At 39.2% G+C, this 17,269-nt stretch overlaps 2 protein-coding genes across 2 annotated transcripts in view; both read left to right on the top strand.

The window, feature by feature from the left end:
* The window catches only part of LOC130439489 (zinc finger MIZ domain-containing protein 1-like), a 20,729-nt gene extending 8,347 nt beyond the window's left edge, over positions 1-12,382 (top strand). The window contains 22 exon segments of the mRNA XM_056772120.1: positions 1,880-1,997; positions 2,478-2,591; positions 2,681-2,786; positions 3,139-3,271; positions 4,982-5,036; positions 5,039-5,098; positions 5,183-5,349; positions 5,420-5,618; positions 5,692-5,910; positions 5,993-6,172; positions 6,541-6,600; positions 6,726-6,897; positions 6,966-7,107; positions 7,942-8,149; positions 8,227-8,332; positions 8,453-8,604; positions 8,718-8,785; positions 9,445-9,513; positions 10,167-10,393; positions 10,562-10,674; positions 10,755-10,979; positions 11,054-12,382. Coding sequence (XP_056628098.1) covers positions 1,929-1,997; positions 2,478-2,591; positions 2,681-2,786; positions 3,139-3,271; positions 4,982-5,036; positions 5,039-5,098; positions 5,183-5,349; positions 5,420-5,618; positions 5,692-5,910; positions 5,993-6,172; positions 6,541-6,600; positions 6,726-6,897; positions 6,966-7,107; positions 7,942-8,149; positions 8,227-8,332; positions 8,453-8,604; positions 8,718-8,785; positions 9,445-9,513; positions 10,167-10,393; positions 10,562-10,674; positions 10,755-10,979; positions 11,054-11,161 — 2,952 coding nt within the window. The 5' untranslated portion in view covers positions 1,880-1,928 and the 3' untranslated portion in view covers positions 11,162-12,382.
* Positions 12,383-13,226: 844 nt separating this feature from the next.
* LOC130439493 (peptidyl-prolyl cis-trans isomerase A-like) lies at positions 13,227-16,436 on the top strand. Its single transcript, XM_056772124.1, has 6 exons — positions 13,227-13,469; positions 13,802-13,832; positions 13,912-14,000; positions 14,474-14,570; positions 15,620-15,695; positions 15,778-16,436. The coding sequence occupies exons 1-6, from the start codon at positions 13,320-13,322 to the stop codon at positions 15,911-15,913; spliced, it is 579 nt and encodes a 192-aa protein (XP_056628102.1). The 5' UTR covers positions 13,227-13,319; the 3' UTR covers positions 15,914-16,436.
* The last annotated feature ends 833 nt before the right edge of the window (positions 16,437-17,269 follow it).

The following is a 17,269-nucleotide window of genomic DNA, read 5'->3' as shown; positions in this document are numbered from 1 at the left end:
TGAGAAAGTAAAGCCGTGTTTTGTGTGTCAGTCTGACACCAGATTTAATATAGTTTGTATTTGAGTTTGATCAATATTTTAAATGAGCTCTAATTTTTGTTTTACTTTAAGTTAAAGTTATAGCAGCGTCTGCTAGCCTATATGCCTTATAAATTCTTGTTTTTTATATTTTTGTTGCAATATAAGATTAATATTTTTTTTAGTTCTATTGTAGTTTTTAGTCATTATTATAAGTTCAGTGCTTGAAACTTATTTCACTGTATTTTTGAGGCAACATTTCAAATTTTCCTTTTGTTAAGTTTCTCCAAGAATTTGTTGGTCACGATTTGATTTGATTTCAATGAATGGAAACGTTTTCAAAGTTTTAATTTGAGTAAAGTGATTTTGTGTGACACACATGTAGTGATGTTTTCACACACACTGGTTGTGTTATCTGCTGTTGAACAGAGGAAGCGGTCAGACTTTATTTGATAACATGTTCATAAAACTGCAGCTCTTCTCAGAAAAAGCATCAATTCAACATCACATCTCTCTGCTACTGGACTCTCTTGTGGAAACCTGGTGTTTTATTCACACATTGACAGTATTTAGTTCATTATATCACACAAGTGAGATGATATAAATGGTACATATCTCTTTAATATCATCTGATCTGCACTTTTCGGCTTTTTTACCTGATTTCATTATTTTGCAGAATGTCTTTCTAACACACACAATCAAATATTTGCAATTGTATTCATTCTTGGTTTGGTCTCGATTTTTATTAAGACGACTCAAGACCACAACTGTGGTGATGTATGATTTGTGTGCAGTGTACTTCATTGATGTGACCGAATGTAAAACTTCATCTGCGTTAAATGCAGTTCATAATTTATTCCCAATTTGATTTATTTTGCTACTTTTGTGCCTGATCAGATATAGATACACAGGTGACTAGATTTAAAAATGTTCACTAAATTAATACAAATCACCACAAAGGTCAGTAAATACTTGCCAAACTGTACTTGTATGAAATGTTGTTTACTATTTATTTCAATATCTGATATAATGAAGCAATATCACAAGAGCAAGAGAGCTGTTTTCACTGATATGAGCATGACCAATCTTTATAATGGAAATGTAAAATAATGAAAACGGTAGCACTGAAGAATAAAGTTCTTATCTGATAACATTAGTTAATGCACTATAATCTAACAGGAACCATTGTATTGATATGAACTAAGATAAACAAAGATTAATAAGTACTGAATAACTTGCATTTATAGCTCATGTTAGCTAATGCATTATCAAACACAACACAACCGTATCGTAAAATGTTATAATTAAAATTGATTGTTGATGATGAAATATAAATTTGATCAAAATGATCAACGGGACAAGTTTAGAGAAGTGACTCATATTTTGTATTAAAATCTAACATGAAATTCACTTCTTAAAGGACTTTTTATTATTAGTTTACCAAAATACCATTAAGTCAGAGTTATTATAGTTTTATTTGAGTTTCTTCAATATTTTAAATCAGCTTTTATTTTTTGATTTTTAGTTTCTGTGTAAATTTGAGTTGCAATTATTGGTAAATGCTTTTCTCATTTTATAATTTGTTAGTTTCTTTTTCTATTTTGCTATATAAGATGAATACAGATTAAATTATGTCTTATTTTAGTTTTTGTTTACTATTATAATTTTAGTTCATTTTTGAGGCAACCCTTCAATTTTCCTTTTAGTTAAGATTTTCCAATAAATTTTGATTTCAATGAACAGAAACGTTTTCAGAGTTTTAGTTTTATTAAAATAGCATTGCAGGTCAGTATAAAAACTATATAAGTCTATAGTAAATCTCCTCAATCAAAACGTGTGTGTGTGTGTGTGTGTTGTGCAGACACTGAGGGTTGATGGCCGGCTCGTCGACTCACTGAAGGTCCTGCAGGATGAATCCTCTCCCGTCCATGGACAGACACGTCCAGCAAACCAATGACCGGCTTCACTGCATCAAACAGGTGAAACTCACACTCGGTCATCTCTGCAGACGATCAGAGTGTTTTTCATTCTCTGTACTGTGACGCCCCCTACAGGACACCAGGAGTGTACACCGGAAGATCGTTTTTACTTCTGTATTCTGACGCATTTCCAAGGGAAAAAATTGTGGGGGGGCTTTCATCCTTCTCTGCGATTTGATTGGATGTATAAGAACAGTCATTGCGTTATGAAATGGAACTAGCTGCAGACTGACAGGTGAAGGGGAGGAGTTAACGGATGCCCTGCCCAAGCCGTCTAGCATTCGTCATTTAAGATGGATATTCACTACAGGACGGAAGTGCAGATTTAAACGAAAGATTATGAGAGCACACAACTTTTTTAGATTGTTCAATTATTTTCTATAAACCCAGCAATATTTCATGAAAAAAATAGCAATCGTCATTTTTATCTTCACTGGGACTTTAAATGCATTTATCGTTCGTGTGATTTCATTTCATCAGCATCTGCAAAATCCAGCAAGCTTCCAGACGGCGGTGTCTGAGCTGTTGGACTGGTGCGGAGACCCACGGGCCTTTCAGAGAACCTTTGAGCAAACCCTGATGGGATGCTTAACGGTGAGACAAACAAGCACTCCACACACATTACACATGTAAAGAACCGCTGTTAGAGGCGTGTGCGTCTCATCTGTGATGTCATCTGTCAGGTGGTGAGTCATGTGGCGGCGCAGCAGGGTTACGACATGGATCTGGGATATCGACTGCTGGCCGTTTGTGCAGCAAATAGAGACAAATTCACACCCAAATCAGCAGGTGAGTGAAGTGTTGTGTTGTGGTTTACTGTGAGCACATCCTCTCCTCTGATGCTTCATGCTCTGTGTCTGATGTTAATGTGAAGCTTTCACAGAGCCAGTTGATGTGTTAAAGGAAGTGTTTTAAAAAAATCTAGAGATCGATATAGAGAATCATTGAGTGTTGATAGAGATCTGTCTGTTGAAAAGTGAAGCTGTTGATGCTGATCATAAACATGACCGTTTTAATACAACATTCTCCTGCAGTAAAGCAGACTTTTATTGAGTGTATCAGCGCCCTCTTGTGGTGATTTACTGGAACTGTAGTGTTTATTTAAAACTAATGTTCATAATGTGTGTGTATGTGTGTGTAGCGCTGTTGTCCTCATGGTGTGAGGATTTGGGTCGACTTTTGTTGCTGCGTCATCAGAAAACACGACAACCTGATCCATCAATGAAGAACCCATCACAAACCAACATGAACAACATGAAACCACTGTCACACGGGTCAGTGTCAAACACATACTTTCACAAACTCACACACACCACACACACGCATGCATACAAGCAGACACAAATTCACACACACATTTTTACACATGTAGTCACACTAATACACAAACACAAAAAAACAAAAACTCACTTTTACGCACAACACTTATTCATACTGTAGACACATTCACTCTCTCACACACACATATACACAAACTCTCACGCATACGCACACTCACACACTAATACGTACACATACACGCAATCAAACTCCTACACACATTCAGTCTAACACACACACACAAACTCACTCATGCGAACAACACGTATACATACTGTAGACACACAAATTCACTCTCTCATACACACACACACACACACACACTCAACACTAATACATACACACGCGTATGTACAGCTGTCTTTATGAGGACACACATTGACGCAATACAATCTCTAGCCCCTTACCCTAACCATCAGAAGTGAGTACCTGACCCTCACCCTAAACCTGACCTAAACCTGATTATAACCTAAACCTGATTATAACCTAAACCTGATTATAACCTAAACCTGATTATAACCTAAACCTGATTATAACCTGAACCTGATTATAACCTAAACCTGATTATAACCTAAACCTGATTATAACCTAAACCTGATTATAACCTAAACCTGATTATAACCTAAACCTGGTTATAACCTAAACCTGATTATAACCTAAACCTGATTATAACCTTAACCTGATTATAACCTAAACCTGATTGTAACCTGAACCTGATTATAACCTAAACCTGATTATAACCTTAACCTGATTATAACCTAAACCTGATTATAACCTAAACCTGATTATAACCTTAACCTGATTATAACCTTCACCTGATTATAACCTTAACCTGATTATAACCTAAACCTGATTGTAACCTAAACCTGGTTATAACCTAAACCTGATTATAACCTAAACCTGATTATAACCTTAACCTGATTATAACCTAAACCTGATTATAACCTAAACCTGATTATAACCTTAACCTGATTATAACCTAAACCTGATTGTAACCTAAACCTGATTGTAACCTGAACCTGATTATAACCTAAACCTGATTATAACCTTAACCTGATTATAACCTAAACCTGATTATAACCTGAACCTGATTATAACCTGAACCTGATTATAACCTAAACCTGATTATAACCTAAACCTGATTATAACCTAAACCTGATTATAACCTGAACCTGATTATAACCTAAACCTGATTATAACCTAAACCTGATTATAACCTGAACCTGATTATAACCTAAACCTGATTATAACCTAAACCTGATTATAACCTAAACCCTAAAACCAGGTCTAGACCCTCAAACAGCCCTTTAAAGGGGTCTCAGGGACTCTGCTGGTCTAAAACTCAAACTGGTCCTCATAAAGATAGATGTACAAGTGCATACACACGATAACACTCCGACACACAGTCAGTCACACATACAAACACACACATATTCTCACAAACTCACTCATTTACACAACACTTATACATACTGTAGACACACACACATTCACTCCCTCACACACACATATACAATAACTCTCACGCATACACACACTCCAACACTAATACACACACATTCACTCTCACACACACACAATCACACTCCGACACACACACATACATGTACCCTCACACACTCATACTCTGCACACATTAACTTTGTTGATCTTTATCTCCACAGTGATTCATCATATCAATATGACTCTGTCTCCTGGCAACCAAACCCCAGTCAGCCGTCTCTGGTTCTGTTTCTGTGGTGACAACAGTGTGGGGACTGACCAACACCACACAGACTCAAGTAAAAGCACACGTGTGAACACACACGAACACTGTTTCCATGAGTCCATGTGTTAACTCTGTGTGTGTGTGTGTGTGTGTTCAGGTGTTGGGGAACTCCATGTGCGGTCCAAACAGTCATATGAACCCTGGTGGGGATGGGCTCATGAGTTCAGGGCAGCAGTTTTCCTCTAAGGGTCCCAGTCAGGTGTACATGCAGCAGGAGATGTACGGGCGACCCGACTACCCCTCTGGAGGAGGATTCGTGTCCGGGTGAGTGTCTCCCGCTGACAGACAGACAGACAGACAGACGATGTGTCTGAACTCTTTCTCTCTCACACAGTTATGGTGGCGGTCCCAATCCTTCGGGTGGGATGGGCATGCATCCACAGACACGCCAACCTTCCGACTTCAGCCAACCAGCTGCTGCGGCCGCGGCTGCTGCTGTCGCTGCTGCGGCCGCCACGGCAACCGCCACTGCCACGGCAACCGTCGCCGCCCTACAGGAGTCGCAGCACAAGGACATGAATCAGTACAGCCAGGTAAGACCTCCGTCCCGCAGAAGGTTTATGTTGGTGATAGACTCGTGTCATCAGACGTGTGTGTGTGTGTCAGATGTCTTCCTCCTATCAGATGGGTCCAAACCAGCAGTACAGCACTCAGTTCATGAATCAGCCCGGCCCCCGCGGGACCCCCGGCACCATGGATCGAGGAGGAATGAACGTGGGACAGCTTCGGGGGCAGATGATGTCGCACGGGGGTCAGATGCCCCAGCAGGGCTACGCACCTGCTCCACGACCCACACAGGGGTCAAAGAGGGCGTATCCTGGAGAGGTGAGGAAACAGATTTTGAACAAGGGGTTGTTAAAATAAAATTGAAAATGTTCCATTTTTTTATTTTGCAAATTCGTTTCAGAGTAACTACGGAGGGCAGCAGTACGGAGCAAGCGGTCAGTTTTCACCTCAGCAGGGTCAGTACATGAGCCCGCCCGCAGGCAGACCCCTGACCTCACCTCCGTACCCCCAGCAGAGAATGCCAGGACAGCCCGGGACCCCGGGACAGTACCCAACCACCGGCACGGGACAGTTCTACAAGGTCAGTTCACAAACGCTCAAATACATACAGTAGGTTAGTCACAATGCATTGCAACGAATGTTTAAGCTTCACTTCAGCCAAAATTCTGTCATCTTTATTTTTTCTCACGTGTTTGTAAATCTGTGAGTCGTTCTTTAGTGGAACAACACAGAAGATATTTTGAGAAATGTCTCTGTTGTTTTGTGTTCAGTGTAAGTCAATGAGGTTCAGTGTTGTTTGATTATCAACGTTCTTCAAAATATCTTCTGTTGTGTTCGGAAGAGAAAGAAATTCACACACGTTTAAAATGATGAAAGAATTGATATGATATATTTAGCAGACTGTGAATGTGTTCTCTCTCTCTCTCTCTCTCTCTCTCTCCAATTTAGGACTCCAGTAATAATTATAACGCAGGGAACTTTTCTTACAGCCAACCCATCATGAGCGGGGTATGTGTGTGTCTTTTATTGATACATGATTTGATTCAACGTTTCTCAGTAAAGATCCTCTCTCCTTTAAGTCTTTGGAAAAAAGCATCTGAATAAATAGAAATGTTTTCTGGATGTATCTGTAGCCTCAGCGGCCAATGAGCAACAGTTACCCGCACTCACCGTTGCCCGGCAACCCCTCATCCACCGTGAATCCAGGAAATAATATATCTCCATATCCGTCACCAAACCAGGACATGAAGCCTCACATTCCTCCTGATATCAAACCCAACATCAACACTCTTCTACCTCCTCCAGGTGACACATCTTCTGATCTTTACACATGTTCGTTGTGTAGATAAAGTCTCACGTGTGTTGTTGTGTAGGTGACTGTAGCGATGAGCGCCGGCTGATGTTTCCGGTCAGAGATGGTGTGGTTCTGGAACCCTTTAGACTTGAACACAATCTGGCCGTCAGCAATCACATCTTCCACCTGCGGCCCAACGCACACCAGACACTGATGTGGAGGTGACACGCCATCACACAAACACACACGTACACATATACAGAGCTACACACACACGCACACATACATACAGAGCTACACACAAACACACACACACGTACACATACATACAGAGCTACACAAACACACATACACACATATACAGAGCTACACACACACACACACACACACACACAGTGCTACACAAACACACGTACACTTATACAGAGCTACACACACACACACACACACACACACACACACATACATACAGAGCTACACACACACACACACACACATATACAGAGCTACACACACACACACACACACACACACATACAGTGCTACACAAACACACGTACACATATACAGAGCTACACACACACACACACACACACACACATACATACAGAGCTACACACACACACACACACATATACAGAGCTACACACACATACACACATAAAGAGCGACACTCAGACCTACATAAAGCTACAACCACACACTCCGACCTACACAAAGCTACAACCACACACTCAGACCTACACAAAGCTACACACACACACACAAATACACCTACACAAAGCTACACACAAACACAGCTACACACACACATACATATAAACTCATTTGGACGCACAGCTACACACATACACAGAGCTATGCACACACATAAAGAGCAACACATATGCACACACACAAACAAACAGAGCTAACACACAGCTACACACACACATACAGAGCTAAAGTCACACACAGCTACACACACACATACAAAACTAAACACACACTTAAAGGCTTCATCCTAAGGTCATCTATACGACAATATAACACTTGTGTGTGTCCTTGTGCGGTAGATCTGATCTGGAGCTGCAGTTTAAGTGTTATCATCATGAGGACAGACAGATGTTCACTAACTGGCCAGCGTCGGTGCAGGTCAGCGTCAACGCTACACCTCTCACCATCGAACGCAGTGAAAAAACTTCCCACAAACCCCTGCACCTGAAACACGTGTGTCAGCCGGGCCGCAACACAATCCAGATAACAGTGACCGCCTGCTGCTGTGTGAGTATATCAGACGGACGATCGGCTGGTGAACGTCTGCTGGACGTCTGTGATGTTCTGCTGTTGTTGTTTTGCAGTCGCATCTGTTCGTCCTGCAGTTGATCCACAGGCCGTCGGTGAAGTCCGTCCTGCAGGGCCTGCTGAAGAAGAGACTCCTCACAGCCGAACACTGCATCGCTAAAGGTGCCGCTTCACACGCCTGTTTTCTATTCTGTTCCTATTATCACGTCCATCTTCAGCACTAGTAAAGCCGTTTGAGATGACATCAATATCATGATCTCAAGCATTTCTTTCTCTCCGCAGTGAAGAGGAACTTCAGTAGTGTGGGCGTGTCAGTGGGCGGGGCCGGCGAGGACGGGGTGGAGCAAACAGCCATCAAAGTGTCTTTGAAATGTCCAATCACATTCCAGCGTATTCTCCTGCCGGCGAGAGGTCATGACTGCAAACACGTTCAGGTCAGAGAGCTTTCTGAACTTTGAACTGACTGTGATGTGCAGGGAACTAATGACACTAGTTATAGTATATTTAGTGTGAGACTGTGTATTAATGTGAAGATCATGTCTCACAGTGTTTTGACCTGGAATCTTATTTGGAGCTGAACTCTGAGAGAGGAACCTGGAGATGTCCCGTGTGCAAGTATGACGTCATACACACCACACACACGCTTACTGTGGGCAGAACACCACAACAAACATGACAGAACACAGGAGTTTATTTGGCTTTATATATCAGACACAAACCAAGATATAAGAGTATACATCACATCTCTGAATGAACAGTTTGACAACAGTGAGAAATGAATCAAGAACAGATTCATGTTAAAGGATTACTTCACCCAATGAAACTCTGTTAGTCACGCTCATGTCATTTCACACCTGTTTAAATTAACATTGTTGTGATGAACACAGAGAAAGATATTTGGAATAACTCAAGTCATTTTCAGCTCCGGGACGTCACTGACTATCATAGTAAGAAGAATTAAATGGTAGTCAAAGCCCCGAGAACTCTTTGCTTTTCTAAATCCTTCAAAAAATCTCATTATGTGTTCAACAGAACAAAAAAACACAACTTTTTTTACTACTATGGTAGCAGATGACGTCCCAGAACTGAAAATTACTCGCATTCTTCCAAATCTCTTTCTGTGTCCAATGGAACAAAAAAGTTGTAACAACCTGACGTTTTTGGATGAACTGTCAAGATTATGCATGATTTCAGTCGGATATTAAAATAATGTTTGAGGAGGTTGTTGTTTTTGTTGTTGTGTTATTGTTGATTGTGTTGTAACTTGTTTTCAGTAAAGCAGCTGTGTTGGAGGGACTGGAGGTGGATCAGTACGTGTGGGGAATCCTGAATACTCTTCAGAAGTGAGTCTGACTTTAATAAAAACAAATCTACACAGAAAAACATGACCGTGTCTTCACCGGACGTGACGGGGATAACATGACAACTTGCTTGTTCTTGATGGATGGGCGCTGCATCCGGTGTGGACAAAAAAAACATTGAATGCGTTTCTAATATATTTTGTCGCGCTGGTCACGTCCGGTGTAGACACGGTGTAAGACCCCAAGTATTATTTGTAGGTCACAAGTCAGTTTAACAACTTTTTCAATAAATTTTTTGCACCTCACAGTTTCAAATGAAATGATTAGAGACTTTAATTATTTCGTGCATGTATATGTGCACATATTAACATAAGACAAACTTAGTAATACATCATTTATATTCACAATATAAGATTGTCGCTGTCCTTCTGAAACCTTGTATTCAGGAAATAGAAAAAACACTGTACTTTTTAAATGATGACATACGGTGTTGTCGCAGTTGACAGATACTTTTTATTGGTTAGATATTTCCAAAACATCAACAACGCATCATAAAACACATGTGCAGTTTAGTCGTCAACTACCCACTTATGTATGCCTGTGATGTAAAAAATGATATATGTAAATATAAACAATTCAACTTTTCAAGCATTTTCCACTCAATGTTTTTGTTATATTCATCTGTGTTCTTACAGCTTGGATTTTGAGGAGGTGATGATCGACCCGTCCTGCAGCTGGAAACCGGTGCAGGTGAAATGTGAACCGCACATAAAAGAAGATCCGGACGGGCTGAACAAACGCTTTAAAAGCACCAGTCCCAGTCAGATGATTCTGCCCAACGTCATGGACATGATCGCTCAGCTGGCACCAGGAGCCTCGTCATACCACAACAACTCACAACAACTCAACAACAACAGCCCAGGTACGTAACACACCTTGTGGGTACAAACCACACAGCAGTCTGTCACTATGCGTTTTAGCTGATACAAATCTTGTAACGTATGTAATCCTCAATTAATTGTGGAAATGTTGTGTGACAAATGATATTTGTCAAACACATCTTATTCAACGCCTGTGATCCTTTTTCCAGGTAACGGTTACCAGGGTCACAGGACTTTCGGTGGCTATCCCCATGGCAACCCTGCTTCATCATCAGAGTTCATGCAGGCATCGCACAACCATGAGCACACTATACAGGAGCCGGTGAGACACGCAAACACACATCATGTGTATTTGAAGTGTCTTCGGTCATGTATGTCAATGTCTTCGTTCTCTCTTGACAGACACCTCATGCGGTGCGCACAGTTCAATCCCACAATCCCCTGCAGCACAGTATGCACGGACCTGCCAGCAGTCAACAGTTTCATCACAGTGCCCCGCGCCACCCCTGCAGACCGCCGCCCAACCAGCAGAACTCCGCCCCCAACAGCCACACGCGCCCGGAAATGACCTTTAACCCCAACCCGCAGGGTCAGGGCGGCTCGGACATTCCAGAGGCCTCTTTAAATGTGAGTTAGAATGTGTGTTTGTTATGAATCGAATGTTTTCAGATGAATGAAAATCATGTCTTTCTCATCGACAGCTGCTTCCAGATCTGATGAATCCAGGTGATCTTCTGTCCTATCTGGATCCTCCAGACGTGCGCAGCGGCAGTAATGATGACCTGCTGTCTCTCTTTGAGAGCAACTGAGAGAAACTCGGCCCACGGCTCTTCCATACGTGACGAATACTGATGTACTCGCAGCATTTTACTCTTCTGTGCTGACTGTAGATGTGCAAAGCAGCGTGGAGAGAGCTCTCTCTTACATCACAAGTGTGCAAACCCTTGGCTTTTTTCTACTCGCTTTGCTACGGAACGCAGACGAACATCCATCTGTTTATGTCTTGTCACTCATTTTTTTGTTTCTGTTCTCCATGGAATTAGAGGAAGATTGATTTCAGACTTTAAAAGATATTTTATCGAGTGCATAAAACCAAAGGGTTTGTGTTATAATAACGGTTTCATGTGTAAACGGCAAAAATTCATTCATAGCACTTAAGCGACAAAGCTCAAAATGAAAGGGCTCAGTTTACTTCCCATCTTGACGCCGTTAACTGGCGAGTTCACTAAATGAGCAGCCTACTGTTCAGAATGCAGTCGTGTTATATTTGAGAAGCTCGTGTAAATATTTGTGAATAATTTTGTAAGGTGTATTGCTATGATTGATCATGTACGTGTCTGCTACAGCTGTGTGAGATGTGAGCAGGCAAAGCGAGTCATGCAGATATTCTATGCAAACTTTAAATACTGCGCGTAGTATACATACTGCAAAAGTAACATGAGTTGTGTGATAGTGTGAACACATGCACTTGTCTGTTAACACAATCACATCAACGTGGAAATGTGTCGACGTGATATTCTATTGTTATAATCATGTTTATATGAGAATTATTGTCTATAAGTAAATATAGCAGCCTTATGTGAATAAAACATGTTTATTTGTAGAAAAGCATTTTTGGTTTTAAACGTTATTTTTTGGTCCTGTTTTGTTTTGGTTAATCACTTTTGATCAGTTTTCTTTTGCTTTGTGACTTTAATTGATTTTACACATGCAATTAATGTTGTTAATGAATATGTGTGACCGAAGTCTTCCTTTTTAATAAAGAGAAGTGTCATTTTTATATCCTACTATAAACCATTTTATCATTGAAATGCATCTAAAAATCTTACAGATTTTTACAGTCAGTACATCTTAAATGAACTTAAATCTTTAAAAACAGTGATGAGGGAGGATTTTTGTGAACAATTGCTGTTGATCTGATGTTTGTTCAGATAAATGTTATGAATCTCTAGATAATGGCTATGGTTTTCACAATGTGAACAGAAAATAAATGATATTTCTCAAATAAAGCTGACACTTCACATGCGTCTTCAATATATTCTGTTTGTGAGCGACCCAAAACTCTTCTGTATAAATTTATCTGTATTTATAATATCCATTAGATGAATTGTTGACCTTGTGAGTGAGGTCGTACAAGATAAAATATTTTACTAACATAAAAATAAGCTTGTTTTGTAAGCCTGCATGGAACCGTAATTTTTTAAATATTATATTTGTCCTTTTAATTATTCTTTTAATTTCATTTTAATTTCAAGTAAAACTCTTCCATGTGAAGCATATCAACGAAAATTATAAATAAATTAATGTAAAGATCAGCAATGCAGAAGCAAATAAAATGATCAAACAAGATGTTATTAAATCTTTACACTTAAATGAGATATGGAGAAGACAGGAAGACAATTCTATAAAATTCAAAAGAAAGTAGGATTACGAAATAATCAGACCGGAAGTGACTTTAAAAGAAGAGAAGAAGTAATAATAACAAGATTAAGATTAGGACATTCATCTTTAAATGGAAATGTATATAAATCAGGAAAAATCCTTCTGGATTATGTATATTTTGTGGGGAAACTGAAACAGTTGAGCATGTTTTATTACAGTGTAGAGCCTACTGTAAAGAGAGACAGATTCTGGAAACAAAAGTTACAGACGGAAGGCACAGATAATATGTCTTTAGAGTTAATATTAGGAACACAAAAATCATAAGAATGGTAATAAATTATCTAATAGACATGGTAAATTTCCTGAGAATATAAATTATTTTGTTTATTTTAATTTTTATCTTCCGCATTGTCACTTCATACTCCAGTTCATTTGGTGGCGGTAATGCGCCAAACGTCGGCTTGCCCACCGCCATTAAACGTTACAAGAAGAAGAAGACGCATATCAACGCTTCCGGTGTTTTGTAAAGTTCTCCGCGAGTCCTCGCGCGCTTCACCTGTTGTAGTCGGTCGGGTAACCGGAATCATGTTGATTATCAGTAACAGGTTAAAATTGTGCTCGCTCGCGTTCACCGCGGCGCGTATGTGTTCCACCGGAGCTCAGGCGAACAACAATCCGGTGGTGTTTTTTGATATCGCGGCGGAAAACGAACCGCTTGGCAGAGTCACCTTCGAAGTAAGTGAGCTTATGTACGATTTCTACTATGGCGAAGTTATCATGAATATTTATGACTTTCGTTCGGTTCCTGTATGTGATTGGTTGATCTAAAAGTGGCTTGACCGCTCGATGTGTTCTCGCCACTTAAGTAACGTTAGCGTGTCCTTGTTTGCCTTATTCATAGTAGAACGTGCGGTAAACTAAATAAGAAATAGAAGCCTTTTGCACGTATTTTCGTTGAATTAATACTTTAGTGGACAAAGCGTTATTCATGTAGTCACACTTATACTGTTGTTATTCTTCTCTTATTTTTTATCATTAATTGACCTTTGTTGTGTATGTAAATTTAGCTGAACGCTGATGTTGTGCCCAAAACAGCAGGTAAGGAACACGTGACAACTCTTGTTTACTGTAGGATTAGTTTTGTACAGGTGTAATAACTGATCTGTTTCCTCTGTAGAGAACTTCAGAGCTCTGTGTACTGGTGAACATGGATATGGGTACAAGGGCTCCATCTTTCACAGAGTTATTTCACAGTTCATGTGTCAGGTAACACACGCATGATCTCAACATCTCTGTATGAACAAAACAAACCTGTGCATGTGTCATAATGATGCAGAGATTAAAACACAGACAGTTATGGGTTTGGCTTTGGGTTAAAACATTATTCACAGAATTGCTTATATAAAGTGTATTCAGGTTGATGAGGACATGTTTTGTCACCTCATGAGTGGTTACAGAGATTATTTGTATTTTGGTTATTAATTCGTCACACTGAAAGAGTTTAAGTAAATCTGTGGGGTCACTTGAGTCGTTTCACAAATATGTATATACATATAAAGCTCATTATGACATACAGAAATTTGTGCTCGGCACATAGAAAAGTACACGTATGTGTTGGTCATTGGTGCATTTTATCTTTGCCTATATTTTGGAATAGTCACTTTGAAAGGACATGTGAAATTCATGTTTGTTCATAATCGTGTGGATGTAGTTTAATTTGATCATTTTTTTATGTGTAGGGTGGAGATTTTACAAACCACAATGGAACTGGAGGAAAATCCATATACGGCCCGAGATTTCAAGATGAGAACTTCAGACTAAAACACACCGGACCAGGTACAACATGCATGTCACATTCTTCACATGTTTTCACATGTTTCTCTGGAAACATGAGTTTGTTCATTGCTCTTGTTGTTCATTACTGTTTAGTTCATTCATGTTTCCACTATAACAAAAAATATGAATGTAGTTATTTCTTATTAAAATAAATTTATTAAACTCTTTTAAGGAAGTTTGTATCAGTTTACAGCAAGAAATCTACAAATCTAGTTAAAAGCACAGTTGGCTTGGATGTGATTTCTCAGAAAAATTACGGATTTCCATATTTATGACCGCAGGGATCACCCGCGTAAATTGCAAAAAATAAATTGTGCGTAGTCATCATGCAGCTGGCCAACAGAATCGTTTCAACGCTCTCTACATGCACATGCTTGTTATAAATGCAGCGAACGCTTCATACAGAATATAGTTTTGCATGTTATCTTTATGTATCCAGAGAGTCTGTGAAAAAGGAGCATAAGATATTTGCACAAAGCATCAACATATTTAATTAAATATTGTTTAGTTAAACTAAAACAAATTGAACTTCTATTTACAAAATAACCAGTCAGAATTGGGTCATTATAATGTTTTGTTTTTGTGTTGCTAAGTGAAAAACTTTTTTTGTTTTTAATCATGTTGTTAATCATTTAATTAGTAACATTTAATCATTTAAAGTGGGGTTGGGTGCGCACAGCAGTCTTCCTTCTATTTTGTCCTTGGCTGATCACATGTCTGAGTTGGGTAGTTGACAAATGTGTTCTATTGTTTGAGGGTAAAATTTTGGAAAAAAACTAACAATGTAGATACATCTCTCATTTGATATTTTATATGATAACGATTGATAATGATTTATGTCACACATAAAAAAAAATCCGCACAATTAGCATTCGTTTCCTAAATTCTGAGAAACAATATTTTTTTAATATAATTGATGACGTATTTTTAAATTCCAGAATACTTGGGATAAAAAGTGTGTTATGTCATTGACCCTCATATACACCCTGTCCTGATGATCACAGACAAACATGAGTTCTTAAGAATTGTTCTTGCGTGTTTATTTTCAGGTATTCTGTCGATGGCCAATGCTGGACCCAACACAAACGGATCTCAGTTCTTCATATGTACAGTTAAAACAGACTGGTACAGTAACACACATTCTGTAGTTTGTTTGTGAGCCCAGGGGGAAGTTGAGACATGAAGAGTTGTTGTTGTTGTCTATCAGGTTGGATGGTCGTCACGTCGTCTTCGGCAGTGTGAAAGATGGAATGGATGTCGTGAGGAAGGTCGAGGCGTTGGGTTCGCGCTCAGGAAGAACAGCCAAGAGAATCAGTATCACTGACTGCGGAGAACTCAAGTAGAGAGAACAAGTCAAGGCATTTCATACACGGCTCATCTAACAGATGTGTTTGTTTGTTTTCACCGTTCTCCTCCTTAAAAGGCCCAGAAACCTGATAATGTGAAATTTAGACACTGGATTAAAGAGGAAAGTTTAGCATAACCCTTCAATTCAGCCTCATGTCGGTACTCGTCTTTTTGATGTTTTAAAGACACAAACGTCGCCCAGGTTCAGAAGACTGAGTTAATAATAAAGATTGTTCTCATTTTAGGGTGCACTGTAACTTTAAATAACATCTACTGTGAACATGTGATTTAACATCATCATTCTCAGGCATTTGTGTGTAATCTGGACTGAGAAAACATCATATCAAAGTTAATGACTGATGATATAATATTTTGCTGGATCAGTATTTAATTCATCAGTTAAAAGTAAAAAAGCCATAAAGCAATACGGAATCATTTTCTTTTTCAGTTTGTTGGGAGACATTTATTTGACATGTGTCTGTTTTTCACTGCGCTATTAAAGGGGTCATATGGCGTGAATATGTGTTTTTCTGTGTCTTTGGTGTGTTATAAATTGCACATGCATGTAATAGATGCTTAGAATCGCAGAAATGAAAGTGTGAGAACAAAAGAGTCATTCTATTTAAATGCGAATGCTCACCCAGACCTGAAACGCCTCATGTAACAACACCCCCACAAATCGCCTCCAACCGATTTGTATACACACCGCCCAAATGTATACACAAGTAAGGTGGAGTACCTCTCAGTACAATTGAAGAGGAACCTGATGTTCCAAATATGGTCAGAGGCGTTACATTTCCCCTCACACGCTTGCAATATTCCACCAATCGCTACACACTGGTGAACTGACCAATCAGAGCACACCTCACTTCTCAGAGCCATGAGCTTTGTTAAAAATCTGTGTTTCAGAGAGGCGGAGCAAAGAGGAGATACAAACATGCACAGTGTATGTAAAATACAGCGTTTTGGAACCTTCAATCATCTTTACACATTGAGTAACATCTAAAACAAACCATAATATTCCTTTTAGCCGTGTCATGACCCCTTTAATATAAATCAATGCGGACTTCAGGTACTTTAATGAGCAAAAAACTTCAATCTGTTTCTGACAAAACATGAAAATCATAGTAGTATTTATTCTGCTGTCATTGTTCTATTCATTAAAATATGTATTGTGTAGAGACAGTGTGTTCTTTACTGTAGTACATTGAATAGAATTGTAAAAGTAAACATGTAAGAATGAAAAACTAAATCATAATGGTCTTAAAAATGGGCTTGTTTTCTTTAAGCAAATCACTGTTTATTAAAAAACGACTTAGGAATCCAAATACCACAGTAAAGTATATTAGATC

Source organism: Triplophysa dalaica, chromosome 17 (assembly GCF_015846415.1).
Source record: "Triplophysa dalaica isolate WHDGS20190420 chromosome 17, ASM1584641v1, whole genome shotgun sequence".
Classification (NCBI taxonomy): domain Eukaryota; kingdom Metazoa; phylum Chordata; class Actinopteri; order Cypriniformes; family Nemacheilidae; genus Triplophysa; species Triplophysa dalaica.
This window is presented reverse-complemented; position numbering and strand designations above follow the sequence as displayed.

Excerpts from the sequence above, each read along its gene's own strand:
- LOC130439493 (XM_056772124.1), top strand. The coding sequence starts at position 13,320 with ATGTTGATTATCAGTAACAGGTTAAAATTGTGCTCGCTCGCGTTCACC. Across the intron at positions 14,001-14,473 it reads TTTCACAGTTCATGTGTCAG|GGTGGAGATTTTACAAACCA; the intron begins GTAACACACGCA and ends TTTTATGTGTAG. Across the intron at positions 14,571-15,619 it reads ACTAAAACACACCGGACCAG|GTATTCTGTCGATGGCCAAT; the intron begins GTACAACATGCA and ends GTTTATTTTCAG.